This window comes from Thunnus thynnus, chromosome 11 (genome assembly GCF_963924715.1).
Source record: "Thunnus thynnus chromosome 11, fThuThy2.1, whole genome shotgun sequence".
In the NCBI taxonomy this organism is placed as follows: Eukaryota; Metazoa; Chordata; class Actinopteri; order Scombriformes; family Scombridae; genus Thunnus; species Thunnus thynnus.
In genome coordinates this window covers 19,480,041-19,494,966 of record NC_089527.1, presented here as the reverse complement: position 1 = coordinate 19,494,966, position 14,926 = coordinate 19,480,041, and the positions used below count along the sequence as shown (strand labels likewise).

Sequence of the window (14,926 nt, the reverse complement as noted above, 5' to 3'; positions counted from 1 at the left end):
CAATAAGCATTTTTGCAGCAAACCAAGTGTTTTGTTTGTCACTTTCTTCAGTGGACATTAAAGGCAGCAGAGCCACATGAGCATCTTTGGCTTCCCCACACAAAAGCACATTTTTTTCCAGTGTATGTTTTATCTCTTTTGCATTACTACTCTGCATAAGCTCTCGAGTTACATTTCTTTGGTTTTTAGCCTTACTTAATTTGTCTTTTCTTACATTTTGTAACCTTTCCACCTTTGCAACAAGAGCTTTGTGTGTTAATGTAATAGACCGTTTACTTTTTACAGATTCTGGCTCATTAACATTTCACTCTTTCACCGAGGCTGCAGCAGCCGCTTGCTCCGCGGCAGCCACGTCTGGTTTACCGTCCATATGTCCTCTAATTCACACCGCAACGCACATCCGAGATGAAAGCAACGAGGTAAAGTTCAGTTTATCAGTTTTGTTTTAGCGACCAATGCATTGGAATTACACTCGCAAAGTTGTGTGCACACTTTATTATGGCCATAAAGTTTGTAGCGCTACTCTTTACTTTACACGTGGTGGGCGCCATGATGTCACAATCCAGATGAATGAATCAGCTGATGACCGGTGCGTCCTCCATCTCTACCTCCCATGCTTTCAAACAAATGTAGGAAATCCAGCGTCGAGTCTTCCTCCATGCACGATGGCTAACGAACTAACTGAAGCGGAGTTTTTTGACTTAAATGTAGTTCATTTCGACAAAACAAAAAACCTAAGCCACAGTGAGGGGCTGCTACCGGGACATGTAATTGACGCGTCGTCATGCGGCGGCTCCATGTACTAAATCAAACATCCTCGGACTTGCGCTTCAGATGTGTTTATTTATCAACGTGCGCCAATAAAGCATTTGCTATCCATACACTTATATCTATAACTTGCATGAAAACAACAAGCCCTACACTTTCACTTTCATCAAACTGGACTTTAGATTGTGCATTTTATTCAACCTTCACTGTTACATAATGTAATTATTTATTAATTATTTATGTTTAATTTATTCTCTTGTCACCTTCATGTATTTCATACACTTCGTTTCTTTGTCCATAGCACACATTATTTTCTTAACAGTTCAATGTACAGTAAAGTACGTTGATCCCGACCAATAATCTGCAGTACTACATAATGTTATACTGACTATATGTTAAGGCTGTCGCTGGCGTCTTGATCCATAGCAACGGTCGCTGAGGATCATGGGTAGGCTAATGTAGCCGCTTCCGTTATCGTACAAAACTGACAAAAATACTTGATTTCTAAACCAAAATTGCACGGTCTTTTGAATTTGGTTTTCTGGATTTTCGTCGGGAAACAAAAAAGGAATAGATCACGTGATTTCGTTTTTGGTTTGAAATGAAAAAATGAAAAAACATGTGACTTCCGTTTTTGGTTTCAAACGCAAAAACGAAATGGCTGAATGTCCACAGACCTGTGCAATATTCAATCCAAAAAGGAATAACGATAAAACGAATCGGCAAAAACCAAAAACGAGCCGGGTTTGATTGGTTTTTCGTTAGTTAATTCTGACACCAAAAACGTTTTTTTGTTTTGAAACAAATAACAGAGTTACCGTTTTTTGGTTTTTGAATTACAAATGAATTGCGAATTATCCGATGATACCTGGACCACGTTCTATTGTGACAACAGATTTATTTTCTCATCAAAAACAGACAAGATATCACATGATTTACATGTATTTCCTATGTATTTTCTTAGTATACAGAAATATATAAAGTACCACAAAGCTTATAATGTGATACAGGTACAGATCAGTGCTGAACACTAGAAAGACTGAACACTAAAAACATTCACAGATCTAAAAAAGTATTAGCCTAATGCATGTATCAATTACATGACTTACACACTCGTATCTATATAAAAAATATAGTCTACAAAGCTGACATGTTAACACTTGTTATTTATGTTACTTTAAGCTTATTACTCAATATACGACTCAGCTTAAAAAGCAACTGAAGAAATTGTCACAAGCCAGCAGTTAGACCTCCTGCACATTCATTCACTAATCAAACAACATCAACAGGTGACTGAACAACCACTCAATTAAAAACTGGATCAATTCCAAATGAATGAGTGAGTCCAGACAGCTCACTGTAACTTCAACAAGCAAACTACATACATCACATTATATGATCTCTGCTGCATTCTTGTTCAGGAGATAAATTCACACAACAGCCATAGAAATATTTAACCATCAGAGATGAAATTAGCGACCAAAGAGACAGAGAGAGAGAAGCTGTATTTGACTCATGTTATCTGACTTCTTCTAATTTATATAAGTACTTTAAAAAAAATTCTGGTTAGTAGTATTGGAAATCTGAGTAATCTATCTCTGAAGGTCATTTAGGAGTTAAATGTCTTTAATATGCGGCAGTTGCAGTAAAATGCAGCCCTCAGTCACCCAGTCAACCATCATCAGTAGGTGGCAGTAGACACTTTCTCCAGACACTGGCTGTAGTTGACCCGCTGCTGACCTGGATGTTGATATGATTTTATCTTCGGTTAGTTCCCCGGTCAGGCTCATGATGAAGATTTGTTAGCATCTTTAGGGCACTTTATATTCCTCTCAATAACAATACTAGATGCTCAGGAAAATACCTTAAAGTGGTGTTTTGGTTTTTCTTTCATTTAACAGCAGTAGAGTCTTCAGTCGGCGTGCAAACGACAGAAAAGAGCAAACATGTCTCAGGAGGGATATCAGGCTACATCAGGGCAAACCTCCGCCGACACGAGGTTAGTTGATTTACTATATTGATTACAGTGTGATTAAAGATATATTTGCTAACCGTAAACAATGACAGGTTGACCGTGTTTCTTCTAACTGTTAAAATGCAGCCATTAGGTTAAAATCGGTGCTGTAAAACGTCTCAACTTTAATGAATGTGAATGACAGTTCTAGAAAAATGAAACTGTAAGAAAAATGTTAATAACAGGCTGTTTTTCTTTAGTAAGCAGCGTTAATGAGCTTTTTTAAAAAAACGTTAGCTTAATGTTTTTATTGTACTTAAAGTTAATACGTCCAAATATGATATTTTTCTAGCAAAGAAGTTTCCCTGTTGAGTTATGTCGCTTGTATTTAACCAAAGAAATATCAACAACATGATGTGAACGTCACAGAAAGTTAATTTTTGACCGCAAACTATGACGTTAGCGTTACATGCTAATGTGAGCTAACGTTAACCTACTTAGCTTTGGCCGGTGTTACACCGTATTTTGTTACCTGCAGTGTTGGAAGAAGTACTCAGATCCTTAAGTAAAAGTATCAATACTACAATGCAGAAATATTTAATTGTAAGTTAAAAACTTTGCATTTAAAATCCTACTTTTACTTGAGTAAATTTAGCTGGTAATACTTCTTTACTTAATTATGATTTTAAATGCAGGATTTTTACTTGTAATCAAGTGTTTTCACATTGTGGTATTGATACTTTTATTTAAGCAAAGGATCTCAGTACTTCTTCATACACTGCAGGTCACAAAATCTGATGGGTCACCAAATATCGTGTAATGGTCTCACGGTATCGGAGACGGTTTAGAGCATCTTTGACGGTATTTCAGACATCACAGTGTTCCAAACACTTGACTTTTCTGGCAATTACTCAGGAACTGAAGGGGAGATTGTGACCATATTTCACATTTGGTCGGATACTGAATTAGTGACATTAATCTTGGGTGTCCACCTTGAAACTGTGGTGGTTGTATAAATCTTCTGTGCTGCCAGGTTGAAGATGTGTTTGAAGTATCCACGTTTTAGTATTTGTAGCTTCTTTGCAGTAACATCCATATTTGAAGCTTTGTCTACTGTTGTGGCTACAATTTTGTGGTCTATCAGAATCACTTTTATTGGCCAAGTATGTGAACATACAAGGAAAATGCACTTGATACCTTTTTATTAAATTCCTTCAAAGTCTTCACTATAAATGTTATATGAGTCTGGACAGACATGGATGTAAACTGCAACTTGACTGGTTGTCGGAGGCATACAATCGCAAGGTGATATTTCTAGTTTTATTATATTTTTCTGCTCCTTAAGTACGGGCAGCCTCCTATCCAGTTCTGGGAGGTCCTCCCTGGTGGACTAGGAGTTAGGATTCAGCATATTTCTCCCTTCCTGGGTGTCCTGGGTGTCTTTTCTCTCCGCTGTTATAAAAAATAATACAAACAATATCAATGTAATGTTACAATGATGAAAACAATAAATAACTTGTAACTCTGGGAACATGTTTTCTTTTGTTAGGGAAGAATGTCAGGGACAAGAGAAAAGGCTTACAGCAGGGAAACACTTCTTCTGACAGTGCAGAGCGTAAAATCAGGGGAAAATGTGAGGAAAGTCTCGACGATCAATGGGGTACCTAAATCCACCTTGGCTAACCACAAGGCAGGGAAACATGATTGTGGTCCTCATCCACATAGAGCAATCACCCTTGAAGAGATGGACGCATGGTGGACTACATTGTGTGGATGGCAGATGATGGATTTCCTCTTACATCATAAAATGTCTGGCTTTGGACATCATCAAAAGCTGTTTCAGCAACATTGAAACACTTGTGAATGTGCAGAAGGGCCTCAGCGACAACTGGCAGGCCCATTTCAAAGGCTGCCACCCTGAGCTCACCAGCAGTACACCAGACTCCCTAGATCAGGCCAGGGTCTATGGGGCAACAGCAGAGGGTTTGGAGACCTTCAAACTTCTGGGAAATATTGTTAATATGCGAAGTCTCAACAATAAGCCTCGCTTGTATGGAACTGTGATGAAACAGGTTTTGGTGAAAAGCTCAAGTCCAAGGAGAAGGTTTTGTGCCAGAAGGGAAAGAGGCATTGTTTACCGCCAGCAGACGACCACCAGGGAGCACATAACTCTGCCCTGCTGCGTCAGTGCAGCAGGGACCAGGATTCTGACCTTCATCATCTATCCTCGCTGCATTCCCAGTGTGGTGTATGCTCTGGATGGTCCAACAGACAGCTTGTACGGCTATTCAGAGAAGGGACACATGAACACAGAGCTCTTTCTAAAATGGCTGGACCATTTTGTGAAACATGCACCTGAAGAAAGACCTCTCGTGCGGACAAGCAAGCAAGGGTCGTCACCAGTGATGAATATAGTGTCATCCTGCAAAACCTGGATGCTGCGGAGAAGGAAAATGGATGAGATGAAGAAAAAGAGGAAGGAAGAGCAGGAAAGAGAGTGAGAAGGAAAAAGGGCCAGGATAGAAAGAAAAGAGAAGAGAAAGAGAGAGAAATCCTCTTGCTGAAAACAGCGACCACCATGCGGTGTGCATGAACATCACAGCACCAGGGTCTGAGGCAGAGGTGGATGACTGGATGCAGCGCAAATCCTGTGAGCTGTGGCATCACCTCGTCTGTGTCGACTGCAGAGATGCTCCAGATGGGGAATGGCTGTGCTACAGGTGTGGCCTAATTGTGTGAGGAAGACGAGGCTGTCACTCACTGTGCCTGAGAAAAGAAGAAACTACATAGTTTATCCAAATAGTTTTGTACATCGTTAAATATTTAGTTTTCACACACACTCAAACACCAAACTGAGACATTTCTTTATTTTACATACATCTGATGTTTGTTGCTCCATCGTTAATGAATTATTATTCATTATTGTATTATATTATTCATATATAATTAATGTTAATGAATATATTACCTTTCGTGATTTATGAATTAATATTTCAATTAACATTTCAATCACTTTAATTATTCCAATTAAGTTCGTTTACATTTGCATTAAACATTTAAACATTATACTATCAGTTATGTGTCTTATTCTTAGTTTTGACTTATCTCACTTAAGTTTTGCTAGCTAATTAATGTCACGTGGTTATTTGCCTGTAAGGGCTATTAGGCTAATTGAAATTAACTGGATGCCCATATTACATAATGTAAGATATTCATGGAGAATAACTACATGTAAGAGTTTTGAAATAACAACTATATTAGGTCTATATAATATATTCAATGACATTTGATACAAAAATTATGCTTTTAGGGCATTAAAAATGTTTCTGTCTGGGATACCGTGAGTTGAAAAATGCACGTGTCCCGATCACTGTGATGATGTGTTCACACCAAATGCGAAGTGAATTTTTCGCGCGGCGGGATTATTTACAAAGTCAATTCAAAGACGCGTCTGTTCACGCTCGGCGATGCGAATGACGGGAATAACGCGAAATTCGGGTAATTCGGTATTTGCATGAGTTGAAAATATTTTATGGAACACAGATTGGACCAAAAGGTCTAGTTCGGCGTCCGCATTAATATGTTAAATTTGTACATCTTAACGACAGAAAATATCCTGTTAACACGTCCATTTTGAACGTGTTGAGGCGTTTGGATCATTACGGCTTCCATATTATTGGTTGGCGTCATCATACCCTTCCCTTTTTTGACATATAGGGGCTGCGTTGAACTATACGTGTATGCCTACGTTGTTGTCATACGGGCTCTTGCTAGTCTGTACGTTTTGGCTGCGGCATACACAACTATGATTTAGTATTTGGGACAGTCAATTTGCGACGTGGATCAATTTTTGCAGGTAATTTTGAACTCTGGTTTCTGAGGAGAGCAAAGAATGGCCTCCACAAACTTTTTGAACAATTGTAGTTGTTTATTTTCTAAACACAAATTTGGTGTTTTAAACAGGGAAACTGATTCCTAATCAGCAGTCTCTTCATAAAAGTTCTTTCTTCCCCCCAACCTCCTTAAAATTCAACAGGTTGTCATTTGTGCTTTAATACTGCTATCTAGTGGGCAGTTAGGTGAACACGCCACATTAAATGAATATGTCAAGCACGTTATTGAATACAAGCTACATTTTTTCTCAATAAGTAACCAGTAACCTTCGAAAAATGTAGATGGTAATAATGCCACTGTGAATCAATACTATTTCTTAAGCCCAATTCAATCAATATTATTTCTTAACCTCAATTCATACAAGGAAGGTTTGAGTGGGGAAGTGTTCTCTCTCTCTTGCAGTGATTATATTTAGGGTTTCCCCACAGAAACTGATGAAGTCATAGCACCCAATTTTAAACACCCCGAGTCTTCATAGTATTCTGGACACTGTGTCTCTTGGTTATAAAATGGAAAGCATCTCAAGGTGCATCTACCTGACATATTCAATTGCTATTCCAAATAGAGCTATTTAAAAAATCAATCAGGAAAATCCACCATGTTAAGAAAGCAGAGACAACTAAAGAATTTGAAGATGGAGGCATACAAGCTATTGATTTTATTAATTTAACCTTGAAAATCAATTGGTTAAAATCTTTTCTGAAAAATAACCTTTGGTACAATATGCCTTGAGTAATATTCAAGGAGTTGGGAGGTGTAGAATTTTTACTTAAATGTGATTTTACCATTCAAAGACTCCCAATTAAATGATCCCTTTTTCACCAGCAGGTCATTTTATATTGGAAACTCTTTTACAGTCATAATTTCAGCTCATATAATACACCTTTATGGAATAATAGATTATTACAGTTAAAAACAAATCATTGTATAACAAGGACTGGATGGAGAAAAGTATTTGGCCGGTGGTTCATAGTAGTGTTTCTATCATGTCATTGGAGAATTTCTACCTTAGATGTGACTTAATTGGCAATCATAACAACCAAAGGGGAAAAAGTTGGTTGAGACGTAGTTTCATATGTAGTTTTTCCTCCAATAATTCCCTAAAATTGTTGAATTGTTGATTGGGTAAAGCAATAAAGCTGAATGTAAATGTAATAACAGCTAGCAGGCCGTATTTCTTTAGCAAGCAGTGTTAATGTTATTGTAATTGTTGCTTTACCCCTTTATTGCTTTACCCAATGCTTTTAATGTTATTTCTCCTTTTCTAATTGAGTAGTCTAAGGTAGCATGAATTGCAGTACCAACAAAATTGTATCTATATGTGAAAAACTCTCTAATATGACTTCAACCCTTGAGCATCATAGTAACATTTGTTTTTTTACTTTCTTATCTTTCTCTTAAACATTTATTTGCTTTGATGTCTTGATTGGATGGTTAACTTATATCCTGTTTTTTGTAACTGTCGTTAATTCTGCTTTCTCAATAATGTGCTATTTAATGTAAAAAAACAAACAAAAAACGGTGTTGATTCACCACTTGACATTTCATAATTACTTAAGTTGAGGCCGTCATTCAGTTGCAGATGTGGTGTCTGAAGAAGCAGCCTTGTCGATAGGTCTGTGTGGGTAAAATCCTTCATGAAATGCTCCAGTGGAGCTGCTCTGTGGTCGTACTGGCCAGCCTTTAGTGTGAATGTTTGCAGCACATGAGTGTGAGCAGAGTGTTTCTGCAACAAGACCTTTACTTTCAGTGATAATTCCCTGGATCAATGAAGTAAAAACTAATTGTAGGCTCAGTCCAGTTATATACCCTGCAGCGAAGCCACAGACCTCAGTTAACATCAGCTTCAGTGCGCTCAGCAAGAATGCGCAGAATGGTTCTGGGACTCAAAACCGCTTTGTGAAATCAAGATTTTATCCAGGGTCATTTCTGTGGTCACTTAAGCGAGGCTCGCATTTCATATGCAGTCTAATAAAATGAAATCGTGGTCATAATACCCTCAAACATCTGATCTATCCAGATGAAAATTAGTTTCACAGACCAAAGATTCAGACACAGTGCTCGCTGCTGTGGTATGTACAGACTTCAGTGTTTTATTATGCTTAAAGACTTCCTGTTTCATCCCTGTTTTTAACATTAGGTCATTATAAATTGTGGAAACATCTCACAAGTAAATTCAAAATATGTGCACAAAGGTCAATTTGACAGTAAGACAGTTGAGACTTTACTTTAGTAAATCAAAATAGACGATGTACAAGAGCCTTAAGCCTAGATGTGTTACACTGAGTCCAGTGAAAAGAAAGCTCTGCAGTGTAATCCAGTACACCAGTCCTGCAATAAATATTATAAACCTTTATGGATCGTAAGGTTTGATTTGTTGAGGCTGTCAGAAAGTAATGAACTCAGCTCTGGTTATTTCCCAGGCTGTAGTTTTTGGTGAGGTTGTAATGGACTGCATTAAATTAAAATATGTTTACAAAGTTATGTCTGCCTCAATTTACATGAAGGTGGACATTTTCAAATCCATTTACATGTCTCAGTGTAGTAATGGGTTGATTTATTAAGTTGCGTTATATTTTACACAGGTTTCTCTTCTTCTGGCCACTGAAAAACCTTTTCTAGTGTGTCATCACATGTCACAGCTGATCAGTTGGCTGCTGTTCTGTCGAGGTTTTATCCAAAGAACTTATTGGAGTCATCAGTATCTTTTAATTTACTATGAAAAAAAGCTTAATAGTAAACAGCAATGCTACTAATAGTCTAATGATATTCCATCCATAGCTGAAATAGTAATTTTAGTGGATCATAATAAGCTGCCAGTATCTGTTGAAAAAGTTAATTATATGGCATGTAAATATTAAAAGTGTTGACAAAATGTTCCGCTTAATTCTCCCTGCTGGAGTCATTATTTCTGGTTCATTAACTATCCTGGTTTGTAGCTCAGATGTATATTACAATCATTTTATTGCAACAGTGCAGTTTTTACGGTAGTGTTTGTTTTTAATACACACAGCGTGAATACAGATGAAGCGCAGAGGGCCAGCCCCGGGAAGACGCCGATACAAGTCCTGCACGAGTACGGCACCAAAACCGGAAACCTCCCCGTGTATGTGATGGAGAAGGCGGAAGGAGAAGCTCACCAACCCAGCTTCGTCTTCAGCGTGAGAGTCGGAGACGTTAGCTGCACAGGTGAGTTACAACCCTGCTGTGTTGATAGCTGCCTGACACTAGATAAAGCCTTTTATTTGAGTTACATATCACACTCCTCATTCAGAGAGACTCCAGCCTGCATCTTCTTATTTGTCACGTGTGTGTTGTTGCAATATACTCTTAAATATATCCCACATATGGCTTGTGTTTTTTAACCAAGGTATCTCACTTCAGGCGTAGAACAATGCAGGTCCAGAGAAGAAGCATTCGTAAAGCCGTTAGTGTTGAGGTGATGAGAAAATAATCCAGTCTCTACATCTGACATCTAACAACAGTACGCTCTAGGAAAGGCTTTGGATACACTTCATTTTCAGACAGATTTTTCTTCATGTTTTTCGAAAATGTCCTTTTCAGTAGCCCTCAGGGTTAATCTTTACTTTCTGGAATAATTCATTAAAGCACAGTTGCTTTTTAAATTTAGAACAAAAATCTTAAATTTTGGCTCGCAGTGGCTTGAGATTAAGGTGCATTTCATCTGGCTGTAAATTAATTTCTGTAATATATTATATAATCTGGTGCGTGTGTGGCTTACTGTATTTCGTTTCAGGTCAAGGTCCCAGTAAAAAGGCAGCCAAACACGTGGCTGCAGAAGCTGCCCTGAATATTCTGCAGATAGACGTTGGAACAGTGTGAGTAGAAACAGTCTGGACATAAAATTAATCAGCAGTCATTTAATATTCATTTAGGTATTTTTTTTAAAGAAAAAATGCCACATATTCACTGATTCCAGCTTCTCAAACTTGTCAGATTTCTTAATCTTCTATGATAGTAAACTGAATATATCTGACTTTTAGACTTTTGGTTGGACAATTCAAGCAATTTGAATACGTCAACTTGGTTTTCAGGAAACTATGATAGCAACTTTTCACAATTTTCTGACATTTTATAGACCTTGCGACTCATCAAATTATCAACATAGTAATCTGCCTATTAACTGATAATGAAAAATAATCATCAGCTGCAGCCTTAGCAATCCAGAGTTGCAGTACACACATGTCAGACGGCTCCACTGCCAGCCTGTAGTGAATGCTGATGTGTTGCAGCTGTGGTAACCGCTTTGATGTAATCCCAACAGGAATGTTCCTGTGAAGTCTGAGAGTAATGGTGTAGCGGCAGAAACAAACAACCATCCCAACTCAGTAGGGATTCTGCAGGTATGTGAGTCATAGCTGTGCTGTTCCTTTGTACTTGTGTCCTTCTATGTACATGTGATTCTACACTGTATAAACAAGTGTCTCTGTCTACTAAATGATATTTTGTAAAAAACACTAAACCATAGCAAGAGGAAGCTTAATATTTACCTCCAGATATTAAAAAAATGTCTCCACTTGGCTGTAATTCAGTGTGTTTGATAGGAAGCATGTCCTGCTCACAGTAGTATGCACAAAAATATACTAATAGTATTATAATGCTGTTTTTTTTTTAATCATTTTTTGCCTTCCATGCTAGGAACTAGCGTTGCAGAGAGGATGGCGTCTTCCTGAATACACAGTTTTAATGGAGGCTGGTCCACCACACAAGAGAGAATTCACTGTTACTTGTAGATTGGAGTCCCTGTCAGAGAAGGGTATGGATGTTTTTGAGACTTTGCAAGAAACTGCAAGTTTTTTTTTTGTTGTTCACCTTGTTATTAATCTATGATTTATGTTTCAACAGCTGTAGGAAATTCAAAAAAATCAGCGAAAAAGGCAGCTGCAGAGAAAATGGTGGCAAAGCTTCAAAGTCTGTCAGGCTGCTCTGAAATCACATGGGTATGTCAAATGTTATTCGCCCTTGCGAAGTGACCACAGGAGGCAGCTGCTACGTTTCTGGCTTAAAAATCGATCGTTTGTGCCAAATTTTTTGCGTTGTGTTACATTTTTCAGGCTCCCACACCAAGTGTCCGATTTGAGAACTTAAGGAACTCAACAGCAGAGAAGATTTCTTTATTGAGAAGAAACCCGCTGAGCATTCCCAACACAGATTACATTCAGATGATGTTGGAGCTGTCCAAGGAGCAAGGCTTTGAGGTCACGTACTTTGACATCGGTAAGAACAAAGCGTTTCTTGGTTGCTAAAGAAACATGGTGCTTTTCCAGTCAGCTAACGTGCCTCCTCACTTCCCTCACTCCCATTTTCTCTTTGCGTCTTTGCCCCTCCAAAGGAGACACTAGAGAGAGAAATTATATTCACCAAGTGGGACATCGTTACTCATTCCAGTGACATTTTGAGGAAACTGCAATTGCTCATGAGGATTGACTGCACTTTTTTCCCAGTTATTTCTTTCTGCCTTTATTTTATAGCGACAGTGGAGAGATGACATGAAACAGGGGAAAGAGAGGTGCAACAAAAATCTGCATTTTCACTCCTAACCCACAATGGTGCCCTTAATTAACAGTTTTAAAGAAAAATGCCTGATAAATGCAACACCAATACTGATTATGGATCCATTGCAGCGCCAAGGCATGATTAAAAACACCTAAACAAAATACCAGTAGATAGATTTGTTCAACAAAACAAAAGATCACCTATAAATGCTCTAAATAAAAAAATCTATATTCTAACATCATCACACATTAAAACAGTTAGGCTCATTGAATCCACAAGAGTCTCAGCTTTCCAGTCATACCCTATTTATTTATTTATTTATTCCAAGATTGTTTAGGGACCCCAGTATGCAGAAATATTAAAATACACAATTTTTAGGATAGGTGAAAATAACACATTTATACTGCATGCAAAGAACTGCATGGGATTAGCATAAAGTGGGCATGTATGTAAAGGGGAGACTCGTGGGTACCCATAGACACCATTTTCATTCAGATATATTGAGGTGAGATGTCAGGAGACCCCTCTGAAAATGGCCATGCCAGTTTTTCCCCTCGCCAAAATTTAGCCTAACTTTGGAGCATTATTTAGCCCCCTTCCCGACAAGCTAACATGACACAGTTGGTACTAATGGATGCCTTAGGTCTTCTAGTTTTATATGATACCAGAATCTTCTGAGCCTATTACAGCCTCTGAAAGGCAGTAATGTCGGCCGAGGACGCTGGCATCCTTGTGGAGTTTAACCCTCCTGCTGTCCTCGGGTCAAATTTGACCCGTTTTCAAATGTTTTTATATCAGAAATATGGATTTCTTTCATCTAATTGCCTGAAAATCACATGGATGGTTCCATACCACACACTTTGCAAGTAAAAGTAATGATCACTACTTTCATTGAATCTTGGGTGTTTTATTAAAATTGATAGCATCTGTGAACTTTTGTCCTCCCGGGTCAATTTTGACCCGGGAGGACAAAAGTTGCATGATCGACGGGAAGACAACAGGAGGGTTAAGAGGTTAATGAGCCCAGGTGCAAAGAAGAATAAAAGTAGCAAGAGTGTACACTCATCACATTGTTTTTATTTTGTTTTATTGTATGAGAAAGGTTAGAGACTCCATTGGTTGGCTGCTGTTCCTGTTGTATAAAGGATAGTTTGATGTTGTGTGTTCATTGTTGCTGGTTGTGTCACAGTAAGTGTGTATCTGTGTTTTGCAGGTGAGCTGACGGTGAACGGCCAGTATCAGTGCTTGGCGGAACTGTCCACCACCCCCGTCACCGTGTGCCACGGCACAGGCATCTCCTGTAGCAACGCGCACAACGACGCAGCACACAGCGCCCTTCAGTATATCAAGATCATGGCTTCCATCAAGTAAAACCACCACAGTCAACCATTGCCCACGTTGTCACGTAAACCAGCTGATGTCGAGTCAGGATGAGGCTATAGATTGTTCTTCCCACTAGTCTTCCTGCCTGCGGACGATATGAGGTCAAGGTATATTTTTATATTAATGTATATCAAAGCAGATCATGTTCCACAGTAAGTGAAGATACAACAGTGTTTGTGAGGAGACAAACATACTCAGTATTAAAAATTAAATGGAAATGAAATTTTGTCATGAAGTTGTTAGGACTTTATGATGTCCAGCATATTTAAACAAATGTACATGTGTAAATGAAGAACAATAAGTAATATGAAGCACTCCTTTTTACGTGCGTAGTTTGAACTGTCAGTGCTTTATTTGTCCACAAATAACTGTGTTGCGTGTGAAAATATATATATTTTTTTTTAGGATGCAGATGCTTTCAGTCTACTTTGACTTGATTTAAGTTTTTATTCCACAGTTTTGTCTCTCCAGCTACATATTGAGATGTTCATTGAAGGTCTTTAACTTTTAATTTACCTCAGACACCTGCCTTTCTGTTAAACTTTAAATTAATAAAAGTTGCCTGAAAATGTTTTAAAACTTGATATGTAAAAGTGAATCGAAGAGAAGAGATTATTTTGACTTGTTAAATTTGAAAGTATAGTCTGCAATTTGGTTTACAGCAAGATAGAATTTATTATTTTTCTTTTCCATCTGTGTGTACACAATCTACAATCTTTATCAGGTTAACTGTCAAAGTGTAAAATGACGTTACTTTGCTACAGACACATATTCCCAATCTGCTGGTCTGTTGTTATTGTTTGCAGTGTGCCTCATAGTACATACAACTAAAATCTGTGATTATATTTAATATTAACTGACTGGTATCTGCTTTATGAACTGAACCCTGGTGGAGAATAACAGCAGCAGCAACAACATGTGTATGAGTCTGAAAATAAACCCAAACACTAAATGTTAATGAGTGTCGTTTTCTGTTAATGCTCGTACAGTAGCTGATACTGAGCTGCCTGAATCGACTGTTGTGTCTCCAGGAGCTGTTGCTGCGTAATAGAAACGTCTCTCGAGGGAGCTGACCACTTGACAGCCATCAATTTACGAGGCAGCACGTCCTGCTGTGTTGGTACAAAGGCAATTACATCAGGAACTTTGCGCTGCTCCATTCACTCTTGATTTGTGTGGTTTAATAAGGAAGACACGAGAAAGCACATGTCGATCGCACGATAGGGTGTTAAAAGGATCTGTGATTTGGGAGTATTTACCATTATAGCTGAAACAATTTGTCGATTGGCAACCTTTCCTCATCATTTGTCAAGCAAAAAAATGCCCAAAAAGCTCCTAAATTTCCTGCTTTTCTGTTTTATATCATTGCAAATTGAATATTCTTTGGATTCAGACTGTTTGTTGAACAAA

At 38.2% G+C, this 14,926-nt stretch overlaps 1 protein-coding gene across 2 annotated transcripts; it reads left to right on the top strand.

Moving 5' to 3' along the window:
• The first annotated feature begins 2,513 nt into the window (after positions 1–2,513).
• On the top strand, positions 2,514–14,474 carry prkra (protein kinase, interferon-inducible double stranded RNA dependent activator). Of its 2 annotated transcripts, XM_067603607.1 has the most exons (9): positions 2,514–2,767; positions 4,272–5,442; positions 9,630–9,805; positions 10,374–10,455; positions 10,902–10,980; positions 11,276–11,393; positions 11,483–11,577; positions 11,692–11,854; positions 13,347–14,474. In XM_067603607.1, the coding sequence occupies exons 2-9, from the start codon at positions 5,312–5,314 to the stop codon at positions 13,502–13,504; spliced, it is 1,002 nt and encodes a 333-aa protein (XP_067459708.1). In that variant the 5' UTR covers positions 2,514–2,767; positions 4,272–5,311; the 3' UTR covers positions 13,505–14,474. The 2 variants fall into 2 exon arrangements, with proteins under 2 accessions (XP_067459708.1, XP_067459709.1); XM_067603608.1 differs by lacking the exon at positions 4,272–5,442 and having other exon boundaries at positions 2,515–2,767.
• Positions 14,475–14,926: the final 452 nt, after the last annotated feature.

Coding starts and splice junctions, on each gene's coding strand:
- prkra (XM_067603607.1), top strand. CDS start 5,312: ATGAACATCACAGCACCAGGGTCTGAGGCAGAGGTGGATGACTGGATG. Junction 9,806..10,373: donor CGGAGACGTTAGCTGCACAG/GTGAGTTACAAC, acceptor ATTTCGTTTCAG/GTCAAGGTCCCAGTAAAAAG. Junction 11,578..11,691: donor GCTGCTCTGAAATCACATGG/GTATGTCAAATG, acceptor TACATTTTTCAG/GCTCCCACACCAAGTGTCCG.